Source organism: Zeus faber (genome assembly GCF_960531495.2).
Source record: "Zeus faber genome assembly, chromosome: 17".
NCBI classification, from domain to species: Eukaryota; Metazoa; Chordata; class Actinopteri; order Zeiformes; family Zeidae; genus Zeus; species Zeus faber.
This window is the reverse complement of record NC_137204.1, coordinates 29,869,723-29,893,577: the sequence shown is the minus strand read 5'-3', so window position 1 is coordinate 29,893,577 and position 23,855 is coordinate 29,869,723. Positions and strand designations below refer to the sequence as shown.

At 44.9% G+C, this 23,855-nt stretch overlaps 1 protein-coding gene across 5 annotated transcripts in view; it reads left to right on the top strand.

Annotated features, from left to right (window-relative positions):
* wdr7 (WD repeat domain 7) overlaps window positions 1–23,855 on the top strand; it is a 105,784-nt gene that overhangs the window by 32,426 nt on the left and 49,503 nt on the right. For 3 of the 5 annotated variants that reach the window (XM_080017915.1, XM_080017916.1, XM_080017914.1), the window contains exons 16-22: window positions 11,115–11,348; window positions 12,360–12,653; window positions 12,974–13,170; window positions 14,919–15,013; window positions 16,738–16,890; window positions 21,163–21,281; window positions 21,364–21,487. In XM_080017915.1, the coding sequence (XP_079874041.1) occupies window positions 11,115–11,348; window positions 12,360–12,653; window positions 12,974–13,170; window positions 14,919–15,013; window positions 16,738–16,890; window positions 21,163–21,281; window positions 21,364–21,487 (1,216 nt within the window). The remainder of the gene's footprint in view (window positions 1–11,114; window positions 11,349–12,359; window positions 12,654–12,973; window positions 13,171–14,918; window positions 15,014–16,737; window positions 16,891–21,162; window positions 21,282–21,363; window positions 21,488–23,855) is intronic. The other 2 variants (XM_080017918.1, XM_080017917.1) reach the window with 1 other exon arrangement.

Sequence of the window (23,855 nt, the reverse complement as noted above, 5' to 3'; positions counted from 1 at the left end):
GACGGTGGAGACCTTGGTGGAGTCCATCTGGATGGTCCCCCTCCCTACGACGTACCCCAGGAAGGAGACGGACGGGACGTGAAACTCACACTTCTTCACAAAGAGTGAGTTCTCCAGGAGGCGCTGCAGGACCAAATTTGTTGAGCATGTCCCTGAGCACGTCATTGACCAGGGCCTGAAAGACGGCGGGGGCGTTGGTGAGACCAAAGGGCATCACCAGATATTCGTAGTGACCGGAGGGAGTGTTGAACGCCGTCTTCCATTCGTCCCCCTCTCGAACCCGGACCAGATGGTAGGCTTTGCGTAGGTCGACCTTGGTGAACACCGTGGCCCCCTGCAGGAGCTCGAAGGCTGATGAGATGAGGGGCAGGGGATAGCGGTTCTTGACTGTAATGTCGTTGAGGCGATAGTCAATACAGTGGCGAAGCGACTTGTCGTTCTTCTCCACGAAGAAGCAGCCATCCCCCGCCGGGGAAGAGGAGGGACGGATGATGCCTGCCGCCAGGGCATCGTTAATATAGGTGTCCATGGCCTCTCTCTCCGGGGCGGACAGGGAGTACAGGCGGCCTCTGGGGGAGGTGGAGCCGGGCTGGAGGTCGATGGCAATATCGTACGGCCTGTGCGGGGGAAGGGATGTTGCCTTGGCCTTGCTGAAGACCTCCCTGAAGTCGAGGTACTCGGCAGGGACCCCCAACATGTCTGGTGCGGAGCTGGAGCTGCCATCTCGATGCCATCGAGAGAGGTGGGCAGGTCGTGGGAAACTAGCTCATCCTTTACGTACTCTGCTAATCCCATCAGGAACGCATCAATCTGGGCTGCCGGAATCCACTCGTTCAGTCGAGCCTGTGTGCGGAAGTCGATCGCGTAATCGACCACGGAAGCGGGACCCTTGACTGAGACCCAGGAGACCACCAGCAGCATCGGGACCCCATGATGTCACCCCGAAAACCTTGCGGAGCTCGGCGGCGAAGGCGTGGAAGGAGGAGCAGGCTGGTGTGCGTCGTTCCCACTCGGCTTTCCCACAGCCGAGCGCGGCCCGTCAGGTCATTTACGGTGAACGCCACCTTGGTTTCCTCGGAGGTGAAGGTGTGGGGCTGCAGAGCGAAGAGGATGGAACAGTTCGTAATGAACGGACTACAGCCGTCTGCGTCTCCGGCGTAGCGTTCTGGAACCCCCACCAGGGGCTCCAGGGAGTACCCAGGCTGGGCCGGTGCTGGTGACGGTAGGCCTGGGGAAGCAGGCGGCAGGATGAACTGACTGAGAGCGATGGCGAGCTGCTGGACCTGGGCAGCTAGCGTGGCGAGCCCTTAATCCTGGCTAGCCGCTGCTAGCCAAACGTCCGCTGAGGGGGAGGCTCGGACAGCCTCCTGGTGTTGGAGCTGTGACTCCACCCTTCCCAGGCGTGCCAGCAGCAGATTGTACTGTAACGGGTGTGGTTAGGACCCAATTGCAGCACAAAGACAGGCAGGGATATTTGGTAATGTCTTTTATTTGTAGAGCAGACGGAAGACAGGCAGGGAGCAGGCAGGATACATCGTCGGGGACAGGCAGGTTCGATAACGAGGAGTGCAGACAGAAGACAGGCGGGGGGGCAGGCAGGATACGTGGTCGGAGCGAGGCAGAGTCGGTAGCAGGGAATCAGTCCGGAGAACGCTGGAGAGTCTGGTGCAAGCATCGAAGACAATCTGACAATGGGTGACTGGTGAGAGAGGCATATATAGTGGTTAGATTTCAGATCGGGAACAGCTGTGTGCACGGGTGAATGGAGTTGGATTAATGAGACAGGTAAGGAGAGGGAGGGGAAGGTAGATGAAGGCGGAGATCATGACAAAAGAGGGGTAGAGTAGAGACAAAGGGAGGTAGAGTAGAGGTAAAGGGAGGTAGAGTAGAGGTAGAGTGGAGGTAAAGGGAGGTAGAGTAGCGGTAACGGGAGGTAGAGTAGCGGTAAAGGGAGGTAGAGTGGAGGTAAAGGGAGGTAAAGCAGAGGTAAAGGGAGATATAGAAGAGACAAAAGGAGATTTGTTAGGGACAATCAATTGGTTTTGCGATCGTGGCGTGGCCCTTTGTCCATTATGCAAATTTTTGTATTTTTAGTATTACATTGCTATGTCGGTCAAAAACTCATCGACAGTGATCTCCTACGACCACGATGCACTTGTGGATATAAAAAAATCAGTGAAAGAAAACTTTTGGGCGTTTTATCCACGGATCCAGATTGGCCAGTGGATATTTTAAGCACCAACACTCTTAACAAGGAAAACAACAACAACAATGGAGTCGCTGTTCCACGGGGGCACCGATTGAGGAAGCACTGCGGTAAACGAGGCGACATTCAGGTCAGAATGAGGACGCAAACTTACCATCCACCTCTGCCCAGCATCCTTCTTGTCAATGTCCAGTCCCTGGAGAACAAGATGGATGACCTTCGAGCGAGGACACCGACACAGCACTATCGGACCTATATGATGTGTTGTGCAGACTTCAAAACATACAACCCGACGTGGCTGTGGTGGTGGCTCGGGACTTTAACAGGGTTAACCTTAAAAAAGTTCTGCCTAATTTCCACCAACACATGTGCCACCAGGGGAGAAGAACTTTGGACCATTGTTAAACACCGTACAAGAACGGATACAAGAACGTGTCGCTCTCTGCTTTTGGGAAATCCGACCATCTCGTTACTTCCTGTTTAGCGGCCATGCAGCGTGCGGGGAATGGTCACTGGCCAAGCTTCAGGACGTTCTGACTGACGTCGACTGGGACATGTTCCGATCAAGTTCCAGTGTCGTCAGCGAGTTTACGGAAGTAGCTACGTGCTTCATAGCTACGCTAGCGGACAGCATCGTTCCCACAGTGAAAGTTTGGATATTTCCGAACCAGAAACCGTGGGTCGATAAATCCGTCCCTGGCGCTCTGAATGCTCGCACGGCCACTTACAACGAAGGTCTTCTATCCGGCACCATGGACAACTACAAAGCGGCGTTGTACAAACTGTGGAGGGCGGTGACGCTAAACGGAAATACAGGGACACAGTGGAGCTGTGCTCACAGTTGTGGCAGGGGCTGCAGACTATGACCAACTACAAGAGAAGCCCCTCCCAAGCCACGAGTGTGGACGCCTCCCTAGCCAATGATCTGAACTTCTTTTATGTGCTGCTTGAGGCTGGCAACAACATCGCTAGCTCGCCGGCTAATTAGAGTTACACCGCTGGGGATGAGCGCGCACTCTCAGTGTCCGAGCATGACGTCAGGAGGGCTCTATATATTCTATATATAGAGCCCTCTGTATCTATATTCAACGCCTCCCTGCCCGAGTCGGAGGTCCTGTCCTGCTTCAAGAGGTCCACCGTCATCCCTGTGCCGAAGATTGCCTCTCCAGCCTTCTTCAATGACGACTGTCCGGTGGCCCTCACCTCGGTGGTCATGAAGGGCTTTGAGAGGCTAATTAAGGATTACATCAGCGCTAACCTCCCCCGCACCATTGACCCGCTGGAGTTTGCATACCGGCCAAACAGATCCACGGACAACGCGGTTTCCCAGCACTGCATACCATGATCACGCACCTTGATGGTCGGAAGGGGGGCTATGTGAGATTGCTTTTCATCAATTATAGTTCAGCTTTCAATACCATAGTCTCCACCAGACTGGCTGTCAAGCTGCGGGAGCTAGGTCTGAGCACTCCGCTGTGTGCCTGGACCATGGACTTCCTTACAGCCCGGCCCCAGGTGGTCAGGGTGGGGAGGCACATGTCAAGCTCCCTCATCCTAAACACAGGATCCCCCCAGGGCTGCGTCCTCAACCCCCTCCCTGTACTCTCTGTACACACATGACTGTGTGGCCAGGTCCAGCTGCAACACCATCATCAAGTTTGCTAATGACACTGTTGTGGTGGCCTGATTAATGACAACGATGAGAAGGTCTACCGCGAGGAGGTGACTGACCTGTCACTCTGATGCCAGGACACTAGCCTCCTCCTGAACGTTAGCAAAACTCAGCAGCTGATTGTGGACTTTAGGAGTGGATTACAACCGAGGATGCACGCGCTGTTGGTGATTCATGGGACAGGCTTCAAGTACCTGGGAGTCCACATCACAGAGGACTTAACATGGACTTTTCACACAGACACTCTGGTGAGAAAGGCGAGGCAGCGTCTCTACCACCTCAGGCAGCTGAGGAAACTCAGGGTCTCGGTGAGGATCCTCAAGTCCTTCTACTGTAGAGCGGTGGAGAGCATCCTGACAGGCAACATCACTGCCTGCTTTGTACTGTACTGCTCAGGACAGGAGGGCCCTGCAGAGGGTGGTGCCTTCAGCCCAACGTACCACTGGAACTACCCTCCCCTCCCTGCAGGACTTATACACCAGGAGGTGTAGTAGCAGAGCTGCAGCATCATGAAGGATCCTCACCACCCCAACAACGGACTGTTCCAACAACGGACTGGTCGAGCAAGAGCCTCCACAGCCACACAGCGAGAACAGAGAGACTGAGACGGAGTTTCTACATCAAGACAGAAGAACTGTCAACGCTGACCTCACCAGGGGTCCCACTACCTTACTGTACTGTATGTAGCATACTGTACTGCATACTGTATTGCACACTGCATACTGTTACTGTATTGCTGTTCTGTTCGGTGTTACTGTATTGCTGTGCTGTTGTATACTGTACTGCAGAACTGAGGGAGAGTAGAGCTAAAGAGTCTGTCGTCCCCCCTCCTCTCTTCTTTCTCTTTGTCTCCTCTTCTTGCTCTGTGGATTCTCTCTCTCCATCCTCTTCCCCTCTCTCTGTCCATCCCCACCTTTCTCTATCTCTCTATCTCCCTCTCTCTCCTTTCTCATCTTGCTCTCATAGCTCCGCCCTTTCTCTCACCAATATCTCCTCTAATAACAAGTCAAAATTACCCGTGTGTGTGTGTGTGTGTGTGTGTGTGTGTGTGTGTGTGTGTGTGTGTGTGTGTGTGTGTGTGTGTGTGTGTGTGTGTGTGTGTGTGTGTGTGTGTGTGTCCAGATGCCCCTGCTGTGAGTAATGACCATGAAATGTCTGACAATCAACCCAGCCATTACACCTCCTAACCTGTGTGTGTGTGTGTGTGTGTGTGTGCGTTTTACCCCTGACAGTGTTGTTAAACATACTGACCTTTGGAAGATGCAAGGAAAGTGGGGATGAAGAGAGAGGGAATGAAGTAGGGGGTGAGAGAGGGTGGAAAAGAGTGGGGCGAAGGGGGGGTGAAATAAGGCAGGGGGAGCGGCATGGAAGGACTATGAGAGTGGAGGATGGAGGGAGGAGAGGAAGCAGCCAGGATGGGAGAAGAGGGAGTGGAAGAGGAGTTGGCAGACAGACAGACAGAGGGAAGGAGGGAGGAAGCTAGAGGGGGGAGGGAAAGAGATGGTGGAGGGAGGGAGAGCGGCAGGGAAGGCTTAGAAGAGAGGAAGGGAGCAGTTGGGGGAGAGGGGGAGGATGCAAGGGAGGGAGGGAGAGCGACAGGGAAGGGTAGAGGGAGAAAGGGGGAGAGGATGAAAGAGGAGTTGGGGAGTGGAGTGGGGAGGAAAAGGGAGAAAGAGAGAAGGGGGGAATCAGGACAATCATATTATTTATATACAATATTAAATGGAGATTTTGATGATTTATTATTTAACTTGTTTACTGGTCACCTGTAGACTCCAGTTCCCTCTTTGTGTTTTATTTAATGTTTTTAATTCTCATATTGTTTTCATTCCTTTGTTTGCTGGCAATAAGTAATCACATCTATTTATAAATAATAACATATATGTAATAATCACATTCAGTAACTAAATATTTGCATCTAATTATAAATAATAACATATATGTAATAATCACATTCAGTAACTAAATATTAACAGTTATAAATAATAACATATAACTAATAATCACATTCAGTAACTAAATATTTGCATCTAATTATAAATAACATATATGTAAAAATCACATTCAGTAACTAAATATTAACATCTAGTTATAAATAATAACATATATGTAATAATCACATTCAGTAACTAAATATTTACATCTAGTTATAAATAATAACATATAACTTACGATAACATTCAGTGACTAAATATAAACATAGTTGTAAATAATGACATAACTAATAATCACATTTAGTGACTAAATATTTACACCTCGTTATAAATAATCACATATATGTAATAATCACATTCAGTAACTAAATGTTTACATCTAGTTATAAATAATAACATATAACTTACGATAACATTCAGTGACTAAATATTAACATAGTTGTAAATAATAACATAACTAATAATCATATTTAGTGACAAAATATTTACATCTAGTTATAAATAATCACATATATGTAATAATCACATTCAGTAACTTAATAATAACATCTAGTTATAAATAATCACATCTATGTAATAATCACATTCGGTAACTTAATAATATCATCTAGTTATAAATAATCACATCTATGTAATAATCACATTCAGTAACTAAATATTAACATCTAGTTATAAATAATAACATATAACTTACGATAACATTCAGTGACTAAATATTAACAGTTGTAAATAATAACAACTAATAATCATATTTAGTGACTAAATATTTACATCTAGTTATAAATAATAACATATATGTAATAATCACATTCAGTAACTTAATAATAACATCTAGTTATAAATAATAACATATATGAAATAATCACATTCAGTAACTTAATAACATCTAGTTATAAATAATAACATATATGAAATAATCACATTCAGTAACTTAACATCTAGTTATAAATAATAACATATATGAAATAATCACATTCAGTAACTTAATAAGATCTAGTTATAAATAATAACATATATGTAATAATCACATTCAGTGACTTAATACTAACATCTAGTTATAAATAATAACATATATGTAATAATCACATTCAGTAACTTAATAACATCTAGTTATAAATAATCACATATGTGTAATAATCACATTCAGTAACTTAATAATAACATCTAGTTATAAATAATAACATATATGAAATAATCACATTCAGTAACTTAATAACATCTTGTTATAAATAATAACATATATGAAATAATCACATTCAGTAACTTAATAACATCTAGTTATAAATAATAACATATATGAAATAATCACATTCAGTAACTTAATAAGATCTAGTTATAAATAATAACATATATGTAATAATCACATTCAGTGACTTAATACTAACATCTAGTTATAAATAATAACATATATGTAATAATCACATTCAGTAACTTAATAACATCTAGTTATAAATAATAACATATATGTAATAATCACATTCAGTAACTTAATAATAACATCTAGTTATAAATAACATATATGTAATAATCACATTCAGTAACTAAATAACATCGAGTTATAAATAATAACATATATGTAATAATCACATTCAGTAACTTAATAATAACATCTAGTTATAAATAATAACATATATGTAATAATCACATTCAGTAACTTAATAATAACATATAGTTATAAATAATAACATATATGAAATAATCACATTCAGTAACTAAATATTAACATCTAGTTATAAATAATAACATATATGTAATAATCACATTCAGTTACTTAATAATAACATCTAGTTATAAATAATAACATATGTAATAATCACATTCAGTTACTTAATAATAACATCTAGTTATAAATAACATATATGTAATAATCACATTCAGTAACTTAATAATAACATCTAGTTATAAATAATAACATATATGTAATAATCACATTCAGTAACTTAATAACATCGAGTTATAAATAATAACATATAACTTACGATAACATTCAGTGACTAAATATTAACAGTTGTAAATAATAACAACTAATAATCATATTTAGTGACTAAATATTTACATCTAGTTATAAATAATAACATATATGTAATAATCACATTCAGTAACTTAATAACATCTAGTTATAAATAATCACATATGTGTAATAATCACATTCAGTAACTTAATAATAACATCTAGTTATAAATAATAACATATATGAAATAATCACATTCAGTAACTTAATAACATCTAGTTATAAATAATAACATATATGAAATAATCACATTCAGTAACTTAATAAGATCTAGTTATAAATAATAACATATATGTAATAATCACATTCAGTGACTTAATACTAACATCTAGTTATAAATAATAACATATATGTAATAATCACATTCAGTAACTTAATAACATCTAGTTATAAATAATAACATATATGTAATAATCACATTCAGTAACTTAATAATAACATCTAGTTATAAATAATAACATTTATGTAATAATCACATTCAGTAACTTAATAATAATATTGAGTTATAAATAATAACATATATGTAATAATCACATTCAGTAACTTAATAATAACATCTAGTTATAAATAACATATATGTAATAATCACATTCAGTAACTTAATAATAACATCTAGTTATAAATAATAACATATATGAAATAATCACATTCAGTAACTTAATAATAACATCTAGTTATAAATAATAACATATATGTAATAATCACATTCAGTTACTTAATAATAACATCTAGTTATAAATAATAACATATATGTAATAATCACATTCAGTTACTTAATAATAACATCTAGTTATAAATGATAACATATATGTAATAATCACATTCAGTAACTTAATAATAACATCTAGTTATAAATAATAACATATATGTAATAATCACATTCAGTAACTTAATAACATCGAGTTATAAATAATAACATATATTTCATAATCACATTCAGTAACTTAATAATAACATCTAGTTATAATAATAACATATATGTAATAATCACATTCAGTAACTTAATAATAACATCTAGTTATAAATAATAACATATATGTAATAATCACATTCAGTAACTTAATAACATCTAGTTATAAATAATAACATATATGTAATAATCACTTTCAGTAACTTAATAACATCTAGTTATAAATAATAACATATATGAAATAATCACATTCAGTAACTTAATAAGATCTAGTTATAAATAATAACATATATGTAATAATCACATTCAGTGACTTAATACTAACATCTAGTTATAAATAATAACATATATGTAATAATCACATTCAGTAACTTAATAACATCTAGTTATAAATAATAACATATATGAAATAATCACATTCAGTAACTTAATAATAACATCTAGTTATAAATAATAACATATATGTAATAATCACATTCAGTAACTTAATAATAACATCTAGTTATAAATAATAGCATATATGTAATAATCACATTCAGTTACTTAATAATAACATCTAGTTATAAATAATAACATATATGTAATAATCACATTCAGTTACTTAATAATAACATCTAGTTATAAATAATAACATATATGTAATAATCACATTCAGTAACTTAATAATAACATCTAGTTATAAATAACATATATGTAGTAATCACATTCAGTAACTTAATAACATCTAGTTATAAATAATAACATATATGTAATAATCACATTCAGTAACTTAATAATAACATCTAGTTATAAATAATAACATATATGAAATAATCACATTCAGTAACTTAAAAATAACATCTAGTTATAAATAATAACATATATGTAATAATCACATTCAGTAACTTAATAATAACATCTAGTTATAAATAATAACATATGAAATAATCACATTCAGTAACCTAATAATAACATCTAGTTATAAATAATAACATATATGTAATAATCACATTCAGTAACTTAATAATAACATCTAGTTATAAATAATAACATCTATTTACTAATTTGCTTCTGTACATCTTCTGATTGTTGGTGTTGGTGTGTTGGTGTAGTTGCTGCTCTGTGACCCTAGGTGGCAGTATTCATCCACTGAAACACACACACAGTGTAAACGTCATATTCCAAATAATATTTTTTTCAGGCATAACTTCATTTAATAACCTGTTACAGGACATGTATGTAATATAATGAAATGGTACTATTACACATGTGATAACATGATGTGTATTCACCTCATGATGCCACATCATGTGTAATGTGATATTTGTTGAAGCTCAGACCTTCTAATAGTTTAATAATCAACAGGTGTATTTGCTGCCAGAAAAAATCAATTGGCCTGCATTTATAGTTAGATTATGGTCAGTTTATTATTATTATTATTATTATTATTATTTATTGTAATTTTATTATTATTTTGTAATAATAATTATTATTATTGCCATTATTATTATTATTATTATTATTATTATTATTATTATTATAGTTATTGTTATTAATATTAATATTGTTATTAATATTTTCATTATTGTTATTATTTGTATCGTCATTATTATTATTCTATCAATTCGATTTTTCAAAAGCTACTTAAGTAATAATCATAATATTAATAATAATCTCTCCCTCATTCCCTCTCGTTCATCCCTCCCTCTCCCTCTTTCTTCATCCCCCTCTCTCCCTCTCTTTGTCTCTCTCTCTCTCCCTCCTTCCTTCTGCCCTGTCTCCCTGTCGCTGTCTCTCTCTCTTGCTCTTCCTTCACCCCCCACCCCCCCCCTCTCTTGAGTTTGATATTTACTTATTTTTATGAAATTCATTTTGCTTGTTTGTTTTGTTTGCTTTTTTATTTTTACTATTTGATTGCTTATTATTAGAATCGGTGGTATTGTTATTATTATTATTAGTAGTAGTAGTAGTAGAAGTATTGGTGGTATTATTATTATTATTATTATTGTCATTATTATTATTGTTATTTATTATTATTGTTATTTTTATTATTATTATTATTAGTAGTAGTATTGGTGGTATTATTATTATTAGTAGTAGTAGTATTGGTGGTATTATTATTATTATTATTGTATTTATTATTATTGTTATTTTATTATTATTATTGTCATAAATTTTATTGTCATTATTATTATTATTGTTATTTTTATTGTCATTATTATTATTATTATTATTGTCATTATTATTATCTGGATAGAAATTAAAATGTGATTGGTTAGCTCGAGTGCCAAAGTGACTCTTGGTCTTCTCTCTGTGTGTGTGTGTGTGTGTGTGTGTGTGTGTGTGTGTGTGTGTGTGTGTGTGTGTGTGTGTGTGTGTGTGTGTGTGTGCATGGTTTCCAGGGCAACCTGCCGAAGTACTCGCACAACTCCCTGGTGGTGCAGGCCATGAAGAGCAACCTGGCGGACCCCGACATGCACGTGCTGTTCTTCGACGTGGAGGCCGTCATCATCCAGCTGCTGACGGAGGAGGCGCAGCGCCCCAACCCCACCCTGATCTCCCCTGAGAGCCTCCAGAAGAGCCAGGCCGGGGCCGACAAGGGGGGCTCCTTCCTGGCCAACAAGATCTTCAAGCAGGTACCACTACTACTACTGGTACCACTACTACAAATAGTACTAGTATAGAGCCAAGCTGGAGCTGACAAGATCTTCAAGCAGGTGCCAAACACCACACCATAGTATTCATACTATTACTAATAATTTTAGCGATAATAATATATTACGAATATAATAATAATAAAGATAGAAATAATAGAAGTGCAAGTTTTTTATTTCTGTTTTTCTATTCCTTTCTTTTTTCTTACGGTGGAAACCCTCTTATGGTGATCACATCTGTCAGGGTCAGTTTCATCACTAGAAGTGGATGATTATTAGAACCACATTTTTTGGTGGTATCCATGGCTCCGAGGGCCTTGACAGGGGACGCAGCGGGCTTTTTTGTTTCGTTCAGTTAGGAAACGGAGGAAAATAAATACATCTAAAATTAAAATACACTGTTTTTATTTAATTCAATTTTTTGGAGAAAAAAGGCAAGCGGAGATCGCCACTGCTCTACACCTGCCTGCTTTAAAAATCATCATTCTTAAATAGAAGTAAAGAATCCTGAAGGGGCTACAGCACCAGCAAAACCCAGGCGTAGCGCCGCCACTGCAGACGGGTTAGCGCCAGGCAAAATATTACGGCAGTGAAGTAAGAAAAATAGAATTACTGTGTTTTGTTTTTTTTTAAATGTCCATACCTTGTCATCTATACAAAGACCCAAAATGAACACTGTAAGCAGACTACTTCATTACTATGAGCAAATGACTTTAACAGCATTTGTTTAGAAATGAGTCTGTCCAAAGCTTTTTGATCCATATATGCGGTTCATAACTGTACTTTTTATCAATACTGCCTATTGTTTGGATGAAAAGGTGAAAACGGCAGATTATTTATTCGTTCAACAAACCCATATTGGATAAATATGAATGAAGAGAATCATATTGTGAACCGTCTCATCAATATCTCCCAAACACCCGGTCCTACGGCATCACAGGGTTTAGTCACAGAAGAACGCTCAATGAATCACACTAGACCCCTACCCCCCAGGTGAAGGAGACCATGAAGGAGACCATCAAGGAGCACCTCCTGGACGAGGATGAGGAGGAGGAGGAGGAGATGAGGAGACGCGAGGAGAAGTCCAAGTCTCTGAGCCTGCTGGAGTACAACCTGACCATGGACACGGCCAAGCTGTTCATGTCGTGCCTGCACGCCTGGGGCCTGAACGGGGGCCTGGACCAGGTCTGCCTGGAGCGCCTGGGCATGCTCAAGCCCCACTGCCCCATCTCCTTTGGCCTCATCTCCAGGGGAGGCCACATGTCGCTGATGCTGCCCACCTTCAAGGTAACACTGTCCTCCGTGGGGAGCCCGTGCTGCGTTCAAGTAAACTCGGAAAATCGCGCCGCGTTTCAGAGAACCCGTGAAACTGTAAATTGCACCCAACACGACTAATCTGGAGCCCGTGTATTGCTGCCTGCAGCTATATTTATTACTGTTTTTGTTATTTCTAGATTATATTTGTTCTTTATTCTGAGGTTTAGTGTATATTGCCATATTTATATTCCCTTATTATGATTATATTTCGCTTTCTTTTTCATACTTTTATCGTATTGCTCGATTGCCCACCACCGTATCATCTCGTGTGTTTGCTCTGTATCCCGCAGGAGTCCCTGCTGCGGCAGCTGTCCCTGGCCACGGGCCGGCGGCTCACCCTGGTGGACATCGTGGGGAAGGGCACGTACGGCGTGTCGCGGGCCGTCACCACGCAGCACCTGCTCTCCGTCATCTCCCTCGCCAACACACTGATGGGGATGACCAACGCCACCTTCGTAGGGGAGCACATGAAGAAGGCTCCCGTCAGGTGAGACCACGGACGGAGGGAGGGGTGGATGGGGGGGGGAGCTCTGTCAAGTTGTGAATGATTTAGCATCGAAGCAGCAGCAGCAGCAGCCCTGTCATTTCATCAGAGAGAGAGAGAGAGAGAGAGAGAGATAATACAGTGAAGAGTGGGGAGAGACTGGGGGGGAGGGAAAGTGAGGGAGGGAGGTGAGTGTAACTAGACGTCTTGAAGTGACGTGTTTTGTTTCCCAAAATGAACTTTGTTTTGTTCTTCAACAAAGCAACTAGAGTTACATTTTGAACTGAAGGTAAACAACAGAAAAGCAGCCTCCATTTCATGCCCTCCACACACACACACACGGACACACACACACACAGAGACGCACACACACAGAGACACACACACACACACACACAGAGACACACACACACACACACACACACACACACACAGAGACACACAGAGACACACACACACACAGACACACACACACAGAGACACACAGAGACACACAGAGACACACAGAGACACACACACACACAGAGACGCACACACACACAGACACACACACACACACACACAGAGACACACAGAGACACACACACACACAGACAGACACACACACACAGAGACACACAGAGACACACAGAGACACACAGAGACACACACACACACACAGACACACAGAGACACACACACACACAGACACACACACACACACACACACAGAGACACAGAGACACACACACACACACACACACAGAGTGAAGCCAGCAGTATTGTGTGTGAGCAGCAGGAGGCTTCCTCGTCTTCCTCGTCTGGCGCTGGTGAATATTTGACGGCGTTGGTTTTAGTTTTTTTCATTTCTCCATCTCTCTTTCATGGGTGGAGCTCCAGCTTCCCCTCCGCACTGCTCAGCCCCTACTGTAGCTGCCCTGCCTGTGGGCACTGATGGAGAGAGGCAGGGAAGGAAGGCAGGAAGGCAGGAAGGAAGGAAGGAAGGAAGGAAGGAAGGCAGGAAGGCAGGAATGCAGAGATGTAGGTAGATACATGGGTGGGGGAGGGAGGAAGGTGGACATTGAGGCGATCAGGAAGACAGTTGGAGAGATGGGTGAGAAGGTAGGGAGGTGTTAACGTGGGTGTTTCCATTTGAATGGTGTAGCACCACAGTCACAAATGAGTTTAAATATTTCACGTCTGTGTCGGACTGAATTTGCTGATGAAATAAAATATTTTTGCCGCTCGTCACATGGTGACACTGAAAAGTTGGGTTTGTGTGCAACGTCAACACAATGCCACTCCACCCATGTGGCATTGAGGTGTAGATGCGGTCCCGCTCCACCCATGTAGCATTGAGGTGTAGATGTGGTCCTGCTCCATCCATGTGGCATTGAGATGTGGATGCGGCCCCACTCCACTCATGTGGCATTGAGGCGTAGATGTGGTCCTGCTCCACCCATGTGGCATTGAGATGTGGATGCGGCCCCACTCCAGCCATGTGGCATTGAGGCGTAGATGCGGCCCCACTCCACTCATGTGGCATTGAGGTGTGGATGCAGTCATGAGGTGGTGCCCCAGACCCAGTGAACCTCCCGAACCCAGGACAACCTCCTGTCGCTGCGCTACTACGTCAGTATTTTGCCAGGTTGGTTTTCTCAGAACGTGGCAGCACCGATGCTTATCACAGTGTGAGAGCGTGTCATCCCTCCCTCCCGCCCTTCCTCCCTCCTTAATATTTCATGCCCTCCACTCTTTCTGTCCTCCTCCAGGCCTCCCCGCCCGGGGACCCCTGAGAGCCCTCGAAGGACCTCCTCCGCTGCTCCTCCGCCCTCCAACCCGGCGCTACAGGCCCAGATCAAACAAGGTACCTACAAAAGGAGGCGCTTGGTGGACCCCCAGGCCCCTGGGCCCCGCGGGGTGGGGTGGGAGGGGAGGGCAAGCGTTGGGGGGAGGGGCCGGAGAGGAAACAAGGAAGGAAGGTGTCGTCGTGTCACCGCCCAAAGGCAACAAGGTCCTTGAATCGTCCAACCGTCGCTGCTTTAAGTCTCCGGCTCCCGTCCGCGCTGGGGGGCCGGTGTTGCTTGGAGTTGCCGCCGATGAACCCTCCGCGCCGCGGCGGCTCCTCGTCGGCTGTGGTGCCGCGCCGGCTGGATGCGAGGGACGTTTAATGGAAGACATTTCACTCACGGCTGGGCGGAGAACCTTGCAAAACACGGAGGTTAGTTAGAGAAGTTGGAGGTTATCCAGAGAAATGCCAGACGGCGTTGAAGGAGCTGGGTTCACTGGACAACATGGCAGGAGCTTGGGATACACTGGCTGAGCCAGAGAGGTGCAAAGCATTTTAAGAACCGTTCTTTATAGAACCGGGAATATTATCGGAACAGTTCTGGGAATATTGTAGGAAGGGTTCTTTACAAAAAGGGTGTTTTTGGGGGGGGCTCCTCTATTACATAGTTGCTGGAACACATGGTGATGCACACACACACAGCGACGCATGTCTTGGGGGGTGCACACGCGTGTTGGGGCCCCGGGGCCTTTGTGGCGGCCTCATGGGAGCCAGGCGTGACAAGCGTGTGGACTCTTTGGTGGTTCTTATTCACACTGCACACCTATTGAGGCCGGGCCCCCGACCCTGCTTACAGCACGCTTTGGCCCCATCCTCCCCACACCGCTCCCAGCGGCCGCTCTGATTGGCCGCTGGGGGATAGCGCTGTTAGAGTTAGCATTAGCCCGCTCTGTGAGTCCGACACCCTGCAGAGTGCTGTTGTGATGCAAATCAGCAGAGAGGCCCCGAGTGGAGGGGCCACAGCATTTAGGGAAGAGGGAGAGAGACCGGAGGGAGGGGGAGGGAGGAGAGACAGAACGGGCGGAGGGAGGGAGGGAAGAGAGAGAGTGAGTTGAGGGCGTTGCAGTACCCAGAGGGGCCACAGGGGGTACAAACAGTGTTGTTGAATCAGGGGCAAATAAAGGTTTAATAAAACAATCAAAACTAAAAGTGGAAACGGAAACCAACAACGTGGTGGACAGCATGTTTACCTCCGTCTCCATGGTTTCATCACCAGCAGCGCTGCTTCCACTTCCTGCTCTCCACTTCCTGTTGTCCACTTCCTGCTCTCCACTTCCTGTTGTCCACTTCCTGTTGTCCACTTCCTGTTTCACCCACCGTTTGGTTTGGGCTTTTCACAACGCTGACAATCTGTCTGTTTTCAAATGACCTGTCTCTTTTATTCTCTCTCTTTCTCTCTCTCTGTCTCCCCCCCATCTCCCTGTCTCTCTCTCTGGACTAACAGATTATCTTCCCTCTCTTCTCAAAGTGCATCCTGGGAAACATGTCGTTGTCTGTTCTTCTCTTTTAAACTCATTTTTCTCTTAGTTTTATTCTTTTACTCAGGTTCCACTTCTCTCCTTTATAAAACTTGTTTTAACACTTTGTTTTTCTATCATGTTTATCTTTGTTCCTCCTCAAATGATCTTTTCTTCTCTCCCTCCGTCTCTCTCTCTCTCACTCGCCTTGTGAAACAATCCAATATGGCCGCCGCCTCCCTCCTCCTTGACGCTGTCTCTCCTTCTCTTCCTTCTCTTTACAAGCTGCTGTAGCCGCTGCTACTTCTCCTCCTCCTTCTCGCTCCACCGCTCCAGCCGGGGCCCCGGGGCCCCCCGCCACGGGGCCTCCTCCGGCGGGGGCCCCGGGCTCCCCCGGTCCCGTCCCCGCCTCCCATAACATCCCCTCAGTCAACGAAGGTACAGACCTAGAGCTCAGGGACCCGGGACTCCCAGTCCTCCTCCTCCCCCTGTCTTCCCCCGCTCCCTCTCTCTCTCGCTCTCTCCCCCTCCCTCCCTTCCTCTCCTCCTCCATCTCTCCCTATCTCTCCCTCCCTCACTCTCTCTCTCCCCCTCCCTCCCTTCCTCTCCTCCTCCCTCTCTCCCTATCTCTCCCTCCCTCTCTCTCTCCCTCCCTCTCTCTCTCTCTCCCCCTCCCTTCCTCTCCTCCTCCCGCTCTCCCTATCTCTCTCTCTCTCCCTCCCTCTCTCTCTCTCTCCCCCTCCCTCCCTTCCTCTCCTCCTCCCGCTCTCCCTATCTCTCTCTCTCTCCCTCCCTCCCTCTCTCTCTCTCCCCCTCCCTCCCTTCCTCTCCTCCTCCCTCTCTCCCTATCTCTCCCTCTCTCTCTCTCTCTCTCTTCCCTTTCTCTTCGTCTCCTTCTTTCCTTTCTCTGTTTTTCTCACATTTCTCTTCCTCCCTCTCTTTTGTGTCAGTCCTGCTCCTACTAGCAGTTCCCCGCTTGGCGTTCCCCTGTCTTCATCCTTGTTTGGTCTCCAGCGCTATCTGTCTGTCTGTCTGTCTGTCCGTCTGTCTGTCCGTCTGTCTCTTTGCAAGCTGAGGTCAATCCCGTCTTCACATGGGGTGACTCTCAGGTTGTGGACGTTCAGGACGTGGGTTGGGGTTACAGGGGATCTGTGATGCAAAACTCCCTTTTTGGCTGCTGGTGCACATGCCTGTGTCTCTGGTTCTACTGACACAGCGTTGAAACAAGAGCACGTGGTCAGCCGCTTGTGAGCCGCCCGCTGGAGAAAACATGTCCCAAAAGGAGCCCTTGAGCTTTGTGCCTCAGTGCTACGTCGCACCGAGGCACATGAGAGCCCCGCTGGCGTGGGAGCACGGAGCTAGTCATCTCCCAGCTCCACGCGGCCGCTGCGGAGCAAGTGGGAACTGACTTTTAGACGAGGCTCTGTGGACCAGTGAGGGTTCAGCAACTGGAGCCGCAAAATAAGCAGCCGCTCATTTCTCGCCTCAAATTTGTCCGGAAACAGGACTGTTTTTGTCCGACCGATGAGGTGAAATCACTGAAAGTTTACCGGCTGGTTTCAGCGGAGCCCGGAAGCCGTGCGAAAACCGCACGGGCTCACAGACCTAGGGGCCTCAGGAGGGCGGCTCCACCCACAAGACACAGCCCGTTTTGGAAGACGATGCTTTAGAGGCATGTTACAATGGCTAGAAGGCATCATCTGGGTTGCGTTTCAAGCAGACAACTTCAAAGACATTGTGAGGACCTCAGAGAACTCTGTAAACTTGTGGAAAAGGAGCATCATAGATCCCCTTCAGACCTGGTTTCCAAAGTAGTCAACACTCTCCTCCTTTGGACAAAAATTACCCCAAATAATTATTTTATATTTTATTTTGGGGTCGGCAGAGTCTGAATTGATGTCTCTGAAAGTAAACTGATCTGGACTCTGGACTGTTCTTCACCCTCGAATCCAAACCAAAGGTACAAAATGAGCCGAGTCATTGTCTTCTTGCTGCATTTTCCAAACAATAATATTTGAATAATTTAACATTCCAGGAATTCCTCAGTGGAGTTGTCAAGACTTAAAGTAAAACCCTACATACAACATTAGACTACATTTGAGGTGGGTTATGCAGGCACCGTGTGGATTCTAGGGTTGAACCACCCAAACTCAAGTTCCACTGAGGGAGTGGATCTGCTGGATGCACCCAGAGCAGCAGCAGCCCAGCAGTGCAGGACTGCTGCTGCTCAACTGTCCTGGTGTCCTTGTCTCTCCTTGTGTCCTGGTGTGTCGTGGGGTCCTGGTGTCCTGGTGTGTCCTTGTCTGTCCTTCTGTCCTTGTCTGTCCTGGTTTCCTGTGTCCTTGTCTCTGTCTTCTTCTATTGTTGCCCTCTAATCAAGTCTTTTCTGTCCGTCCTCGCGCTAACGTCCGTCCGTGTGTCCTACGTGTGCGTGCTTGCTCTTTTCACATGAGGGAGCATGAACATTTCAAAGATAACGAGAGACTCCACCCGATGGTGGTGGTGAGGCCTGAAGAGAACAAAGTCACATGGTTCTACACCTCGGATCCAAAACAAACCGCCACGTGAACGCTCTGCGCTCGGGGGCCTCCACCGGGGCCTCCGCCTGGGGGCAGTGGCCGATCCTCTTGGTGGTTGGTGGAATGGCCTCCGCGGTACACAAACCACCGCCGCCATCACAAACAAAGGTGTGGAGGAATGTGTCGTTTTGTACCTGTCGTACGGGAGGATGAAGAGAAGAGGAAGAGGATAGACAAAGAGTTTCTCAAATTAAATGAGCGTAGAATAAAATGTTCTGCCAGAGACTCGACAAATTCAGCTCCATGTCGAGCAGGAGGATTCAAGGGGGAAGAAGATAATAATGAATGAAGAAAATAAAAAAATATACAAGATTTTGAGTCTTCACCAGATTCCTGTTGTTGCTGGCTGCAGTACCTCTCCCCCTGGCTGCAGGGGGAGGTACTGCAGCTCAAGCCGTTCACAGGCTGAAACTGCGTGGCTGAGATGAACCCCCATGATGAGGAACGGTATCTGGCTTCAGGGAAAAGGGGATGGATAATAAGTGCAAGTTAGTTTCATCTCCTTCCTAAATGTTTAGCTTTTTTGGGGGATTTTCTCTCCCGTGGCTTGGTAGCCGGTAAATATAAATTAACTTTTGTTGCCGCCCCCCCCCACAGGAAGTACCTTCCCCACCACGATGGATTTCTTCTTAAACGTAATCACTCAAAAATGTGTAAAAATGTGTTTGTTTGCTATTTCCCTTTCTTCAAATCTGAGCTTTTCGATGAAACCTTCTGGTTCTCATGTTGAAAAAGCAAGCGGAGCAACATTGTTCCCGCTCCCCTGGTGACACGACTGTTGTTTTTGGGCTGTACAAGTCTGGGTTGCTGATGAGAAACATATTTTTTCACATTAGTTGCTTGAAAAATCATTATTTTAGTGAATAAAATAGCAATTGTAGTTGAATTTTTTCACCTGTCAAAACAAAATGATTTGGACGTTTGAGTTTCTGTCGGACTGGGGACTTGTATCACTAGAGATGGACCAGTTGTACAATAAACTGTCTTAAATCCCACTTGTTGTGAGAGACTAAAACTCCAGGACATCTTAAAAAAAACCCCACATTTTTATTGTTTGATAATGCTTGTACATTGGTGAGATAAACCAACAGCGTGTGTTTCCATCACGACCGTGTGCGCTGCTAAAAGGCTTCTTCTCTTGGAAACACGGTCGTACAGAAGTTGTTTGATCCGTGGTTCCGTCCGTGGACAATGATGTTTAAAACCTGTCACGTCCCTTCTCTCCTCGTGTTTCCACGGAGGAGGTAAGTCCGGAGCAAAGAAATCTCCAGAGGAAACATTTCTTTGTTGTTGTTCCATGTGCTCAGTGCACCTCAGTGCACATATATTGAACGAATATATGTGATATATGTGATATCTGTGATATTTGTGATGTATGTTCAGCGGGATGTGTGGTCCGTGTGGGGCAGCACCAGCACGTGGCACATCCCAGTCCCCTGTTCCCTCACGAACATGTGGGAGATGATGCAAGTTTCCGTGTTGTGTCCGGTTCGATGCCCGTTCATGTTTCTGGTGTACGTGGCTCCGGGGGGATGAACCGCTGCTCCGCCCTGCGCTCCTCACAGCCTTGTGGGAGGCGTCGCTCCGGGTCTGATCAAAGTGTGGCCGGCGTTTGGTCGCGCTCCCTCGGGGGGGGGGGGGGGGGGGCCGAGCCGAGGTGGTTTGAAATCTGCTATTCAGGACACAAGCCACCAAGCGTAGTGACATGGAGGTCGTCCTGTCTGCGATGGAGGCATCCACCAGGGTGTGATGGGGGCTTAGACGGGGACCACCCCAGTAAAAGTGGTACGGGGGTGTGTGTGTGTGTGTGTGTGTGTGTGTGTGTGTGTGTGTGTGTGTGTGTGTGTGTGTGTGTGTGTGTGTGTGTGTGTGTGTGTGTGTGTGTGTGTGTGTGTGTGTGTGTGTGTGTCAATCAGTGACAGATACAGTATCATAAACACCAGATCATAATAGATTTAATAGTAGATATGATAAGAGATATAATAGAGAATTGATCGCCCTTCCTGTCTGTCTGTACAAATGCCATTGTGAATTCCTGTGTGTGTTAATGTGTGTGTGTGTGTGTGTGTGTGTGTGTGTGTGTGTGTGTGTCTGTGTGTGTGTGTGTGTCTGTGTGTGTGTGTGTCTCCAGGGTGGAGTCAGCTGGCGGCCATGCACTGCGTGATGCTGCCTGACCTCCTGGGTCTGGACAAGTTCAGGCCTCCTCTCCTGGAGATGCTGGCCAGGAGGTGGCAGGACCGCTGCCTGGAGGTACGTCCGTGTCCGTGTGCGTGTCGGGATTCGGCGCCGCCCCGGGGAACGCACTCAGCCATCGCTCACTTCCTGTATGCAGGTGCGGGAGGCGGCCCAGGCGCTCCTATTGGCCGAGCTGAGGAGGATCGGCCAGTCGGGTCGCAAGGACACCATCGACATGTGGGCCCCCTACCTGCCACAGTACGTGGACAGCGCCAGCTCCCGTAAGTACAGCGCGCGTCTCCTCATCTACCTGAAAGTGAGGAGCCACAGCAATGATAATGTTAAAGATGAACCACACAGGTGGTGTCAAGGCACCCGACTCCATTTGCATTTACATGACATTGTTGATCGGACGCTTTTGTCCAAGGCGACTTACGGCTTATCGGGACACGGGTGGAGGCGGCCATGCGAGCCTCCCGGGGAGCAAGGAGGCGCGCAGCAGGCTCTAAAGAGGGGCCGGGGATCGAACCGACGCTTCCTTGGGTCAGGGTGTCCACAAACGCGCCGCGGCCTGGGCTTGTTGAGATGGACATGGTGCTCGGTGTCTTCGTTGGGGCGGGAGGTGTTTTGTATGAATGACAGTGTTGCGTTGGCAACGGACGTCTGAGTCCTAAGTTCCACGTCAGTGAACAGCTGGTGTTTGTAGTTGATGTACTACAGTCTGTACTGTGTGTACTTTCGGGTAACATGGACAGTGGTATTGTGTAGTATTGTGGAGTATTGTGTAGTGTTGTGTAGGCGGCTTCCTGGATGTGCCTCTGTGTGTACACCGCAGCAGCCAGGCGCTGGCCGCCCACAGAGAGTCACTTATTATGACATCATGATGTCAATGACAGTTAAATATAATTACAACCATGTTCAACGTGGCGACAGCAAAGTTTTATTTACTTTCTATGAATGAATATAATGAAAGGTCACGAGTATTATAGGAAAGAACAGGATAAGACACTGTTCAAAAGAGAGACAGACGAGAGCGGGAGTTCACTAACTGAGGATTTAGTGTCTGTCTGTCTGTCTGCCTGTGTCTGTCTGCCTGTGTGTGTGTCTGTCTGTCTGTCTGTCTGCCTGCCTGCTCTGCCTGTCTGTCTGTCTGCCTGTCTGTCGGCCTGTCTGTCAGCCTGTCTGTCTGTCTGCCTGTCTGCCTGCCTGCCTGCCTGCCTGCCTGCCTGTCCGTCCATCTCCCCGAGCATCTCTCTTGCTCTACTGTTTCGATTTCTGCACTGGTTATAGACTGTGATTGTAATGTTGACGTTCTGTTGTTTGGAAGTTATGCATTATCCATTTACCACTTGAATTAAGACACACACACACACACACACACAGTCACAAATTCATTTAAATGTTGAATTTCTGTATCAGCCTGAGTTTGTTCCTTGTAATATGAGTGTAAGGTGTCAGATGGTGAAAGTGAGGGCTGAGGGGGGAGAGGGGGGAGGCTCCTCACCCAGGGGGAGCATGCGTGGCTGGGTGAGGAGAAAGACAGGGTCCACATGGTCCACGAAGTCCATTCACACACACTTCATTAACACACACACACACACACACACTTCACTACACACGGACACACACACATACTTGACAAGCACACACACACTTCATTAACACACACTGCACACACTTTTAAACGCATGCACTCACAGATATTCACACACTTATTACTGTGCTGAAATCACACACACACACTTCATTAACACACACACTTCACTACACACGCACACACACACACACTTCATTAACACACACACACACTTCACTACACACACACACACACACACACATTGTTAAGCTATCAAAGGGAGGACCCATGTTCCTGACCGGTCCTCACAACTACACTGTAGATAAGGTGTGTGTGTGTGTGTGTATAAGGTCTTTATGTTGACAACAAATGAAACTATCAAATCATGTACAGCCAAATGTTGAGTTGAGGTAGAGTAGAGGGTGAGGTAGAGTAGTGGTTGAGGTGAGGTAGAGTAGTGGTAGAGTTAGAGGTTGAGGTAGAGTAGAGGGTGAGGTAGAGTAGTGGTAGAGTTAGAGGTAGAGGGTGAGGTAGAGGGTGAGGGAGAGTAGTGGTAGAGTTAGAGTAGAGGGTGAGGTAGAGTAGTGGTAGAGTTAGAGGTTGAGGTAGAGGGTGAGGTAGAGTAGAGGTAGAGTAGAGGGTGAGGTAGAGTAGTGGTAGAGTTAGAGGTTGAGGTACAGTAGAGGGTGAGGTTGAGTAGTGGTAGAGTTAGAGGTTGAGGTAGAGGGTGAGGTAGAGGTAGAGTAGAGGGTGAGGTAGAGTAGTGGTTGAGGTGAGGTAGAGTAGTGGTAGAGTTAGAGGTTGAGGTAGAGTAGAGGGTGAGGTAGAGTAGTGGTAGAGTTAGAGGTTGAGGTAGAGTAGAGGGTGAGGTAGAGTAGAGGGTGAGGTAGAGTAGTGGTAGAGTTAGAGGTTGAGGTAGAGTAGAGGGTGAGGTAGAGTAGAGGGTGAGGTAGAGTAGAGGGTGAGGTAGAGTAGTGGTAGAGTTAGAGGTTGAGGTACAGTAGAGGGTGAGGTAGAGTAGAGGGTGAGGTAGAGTAGTGGTAAAGTTAGAGGTTGAGGTAGAGTAGAGGGTG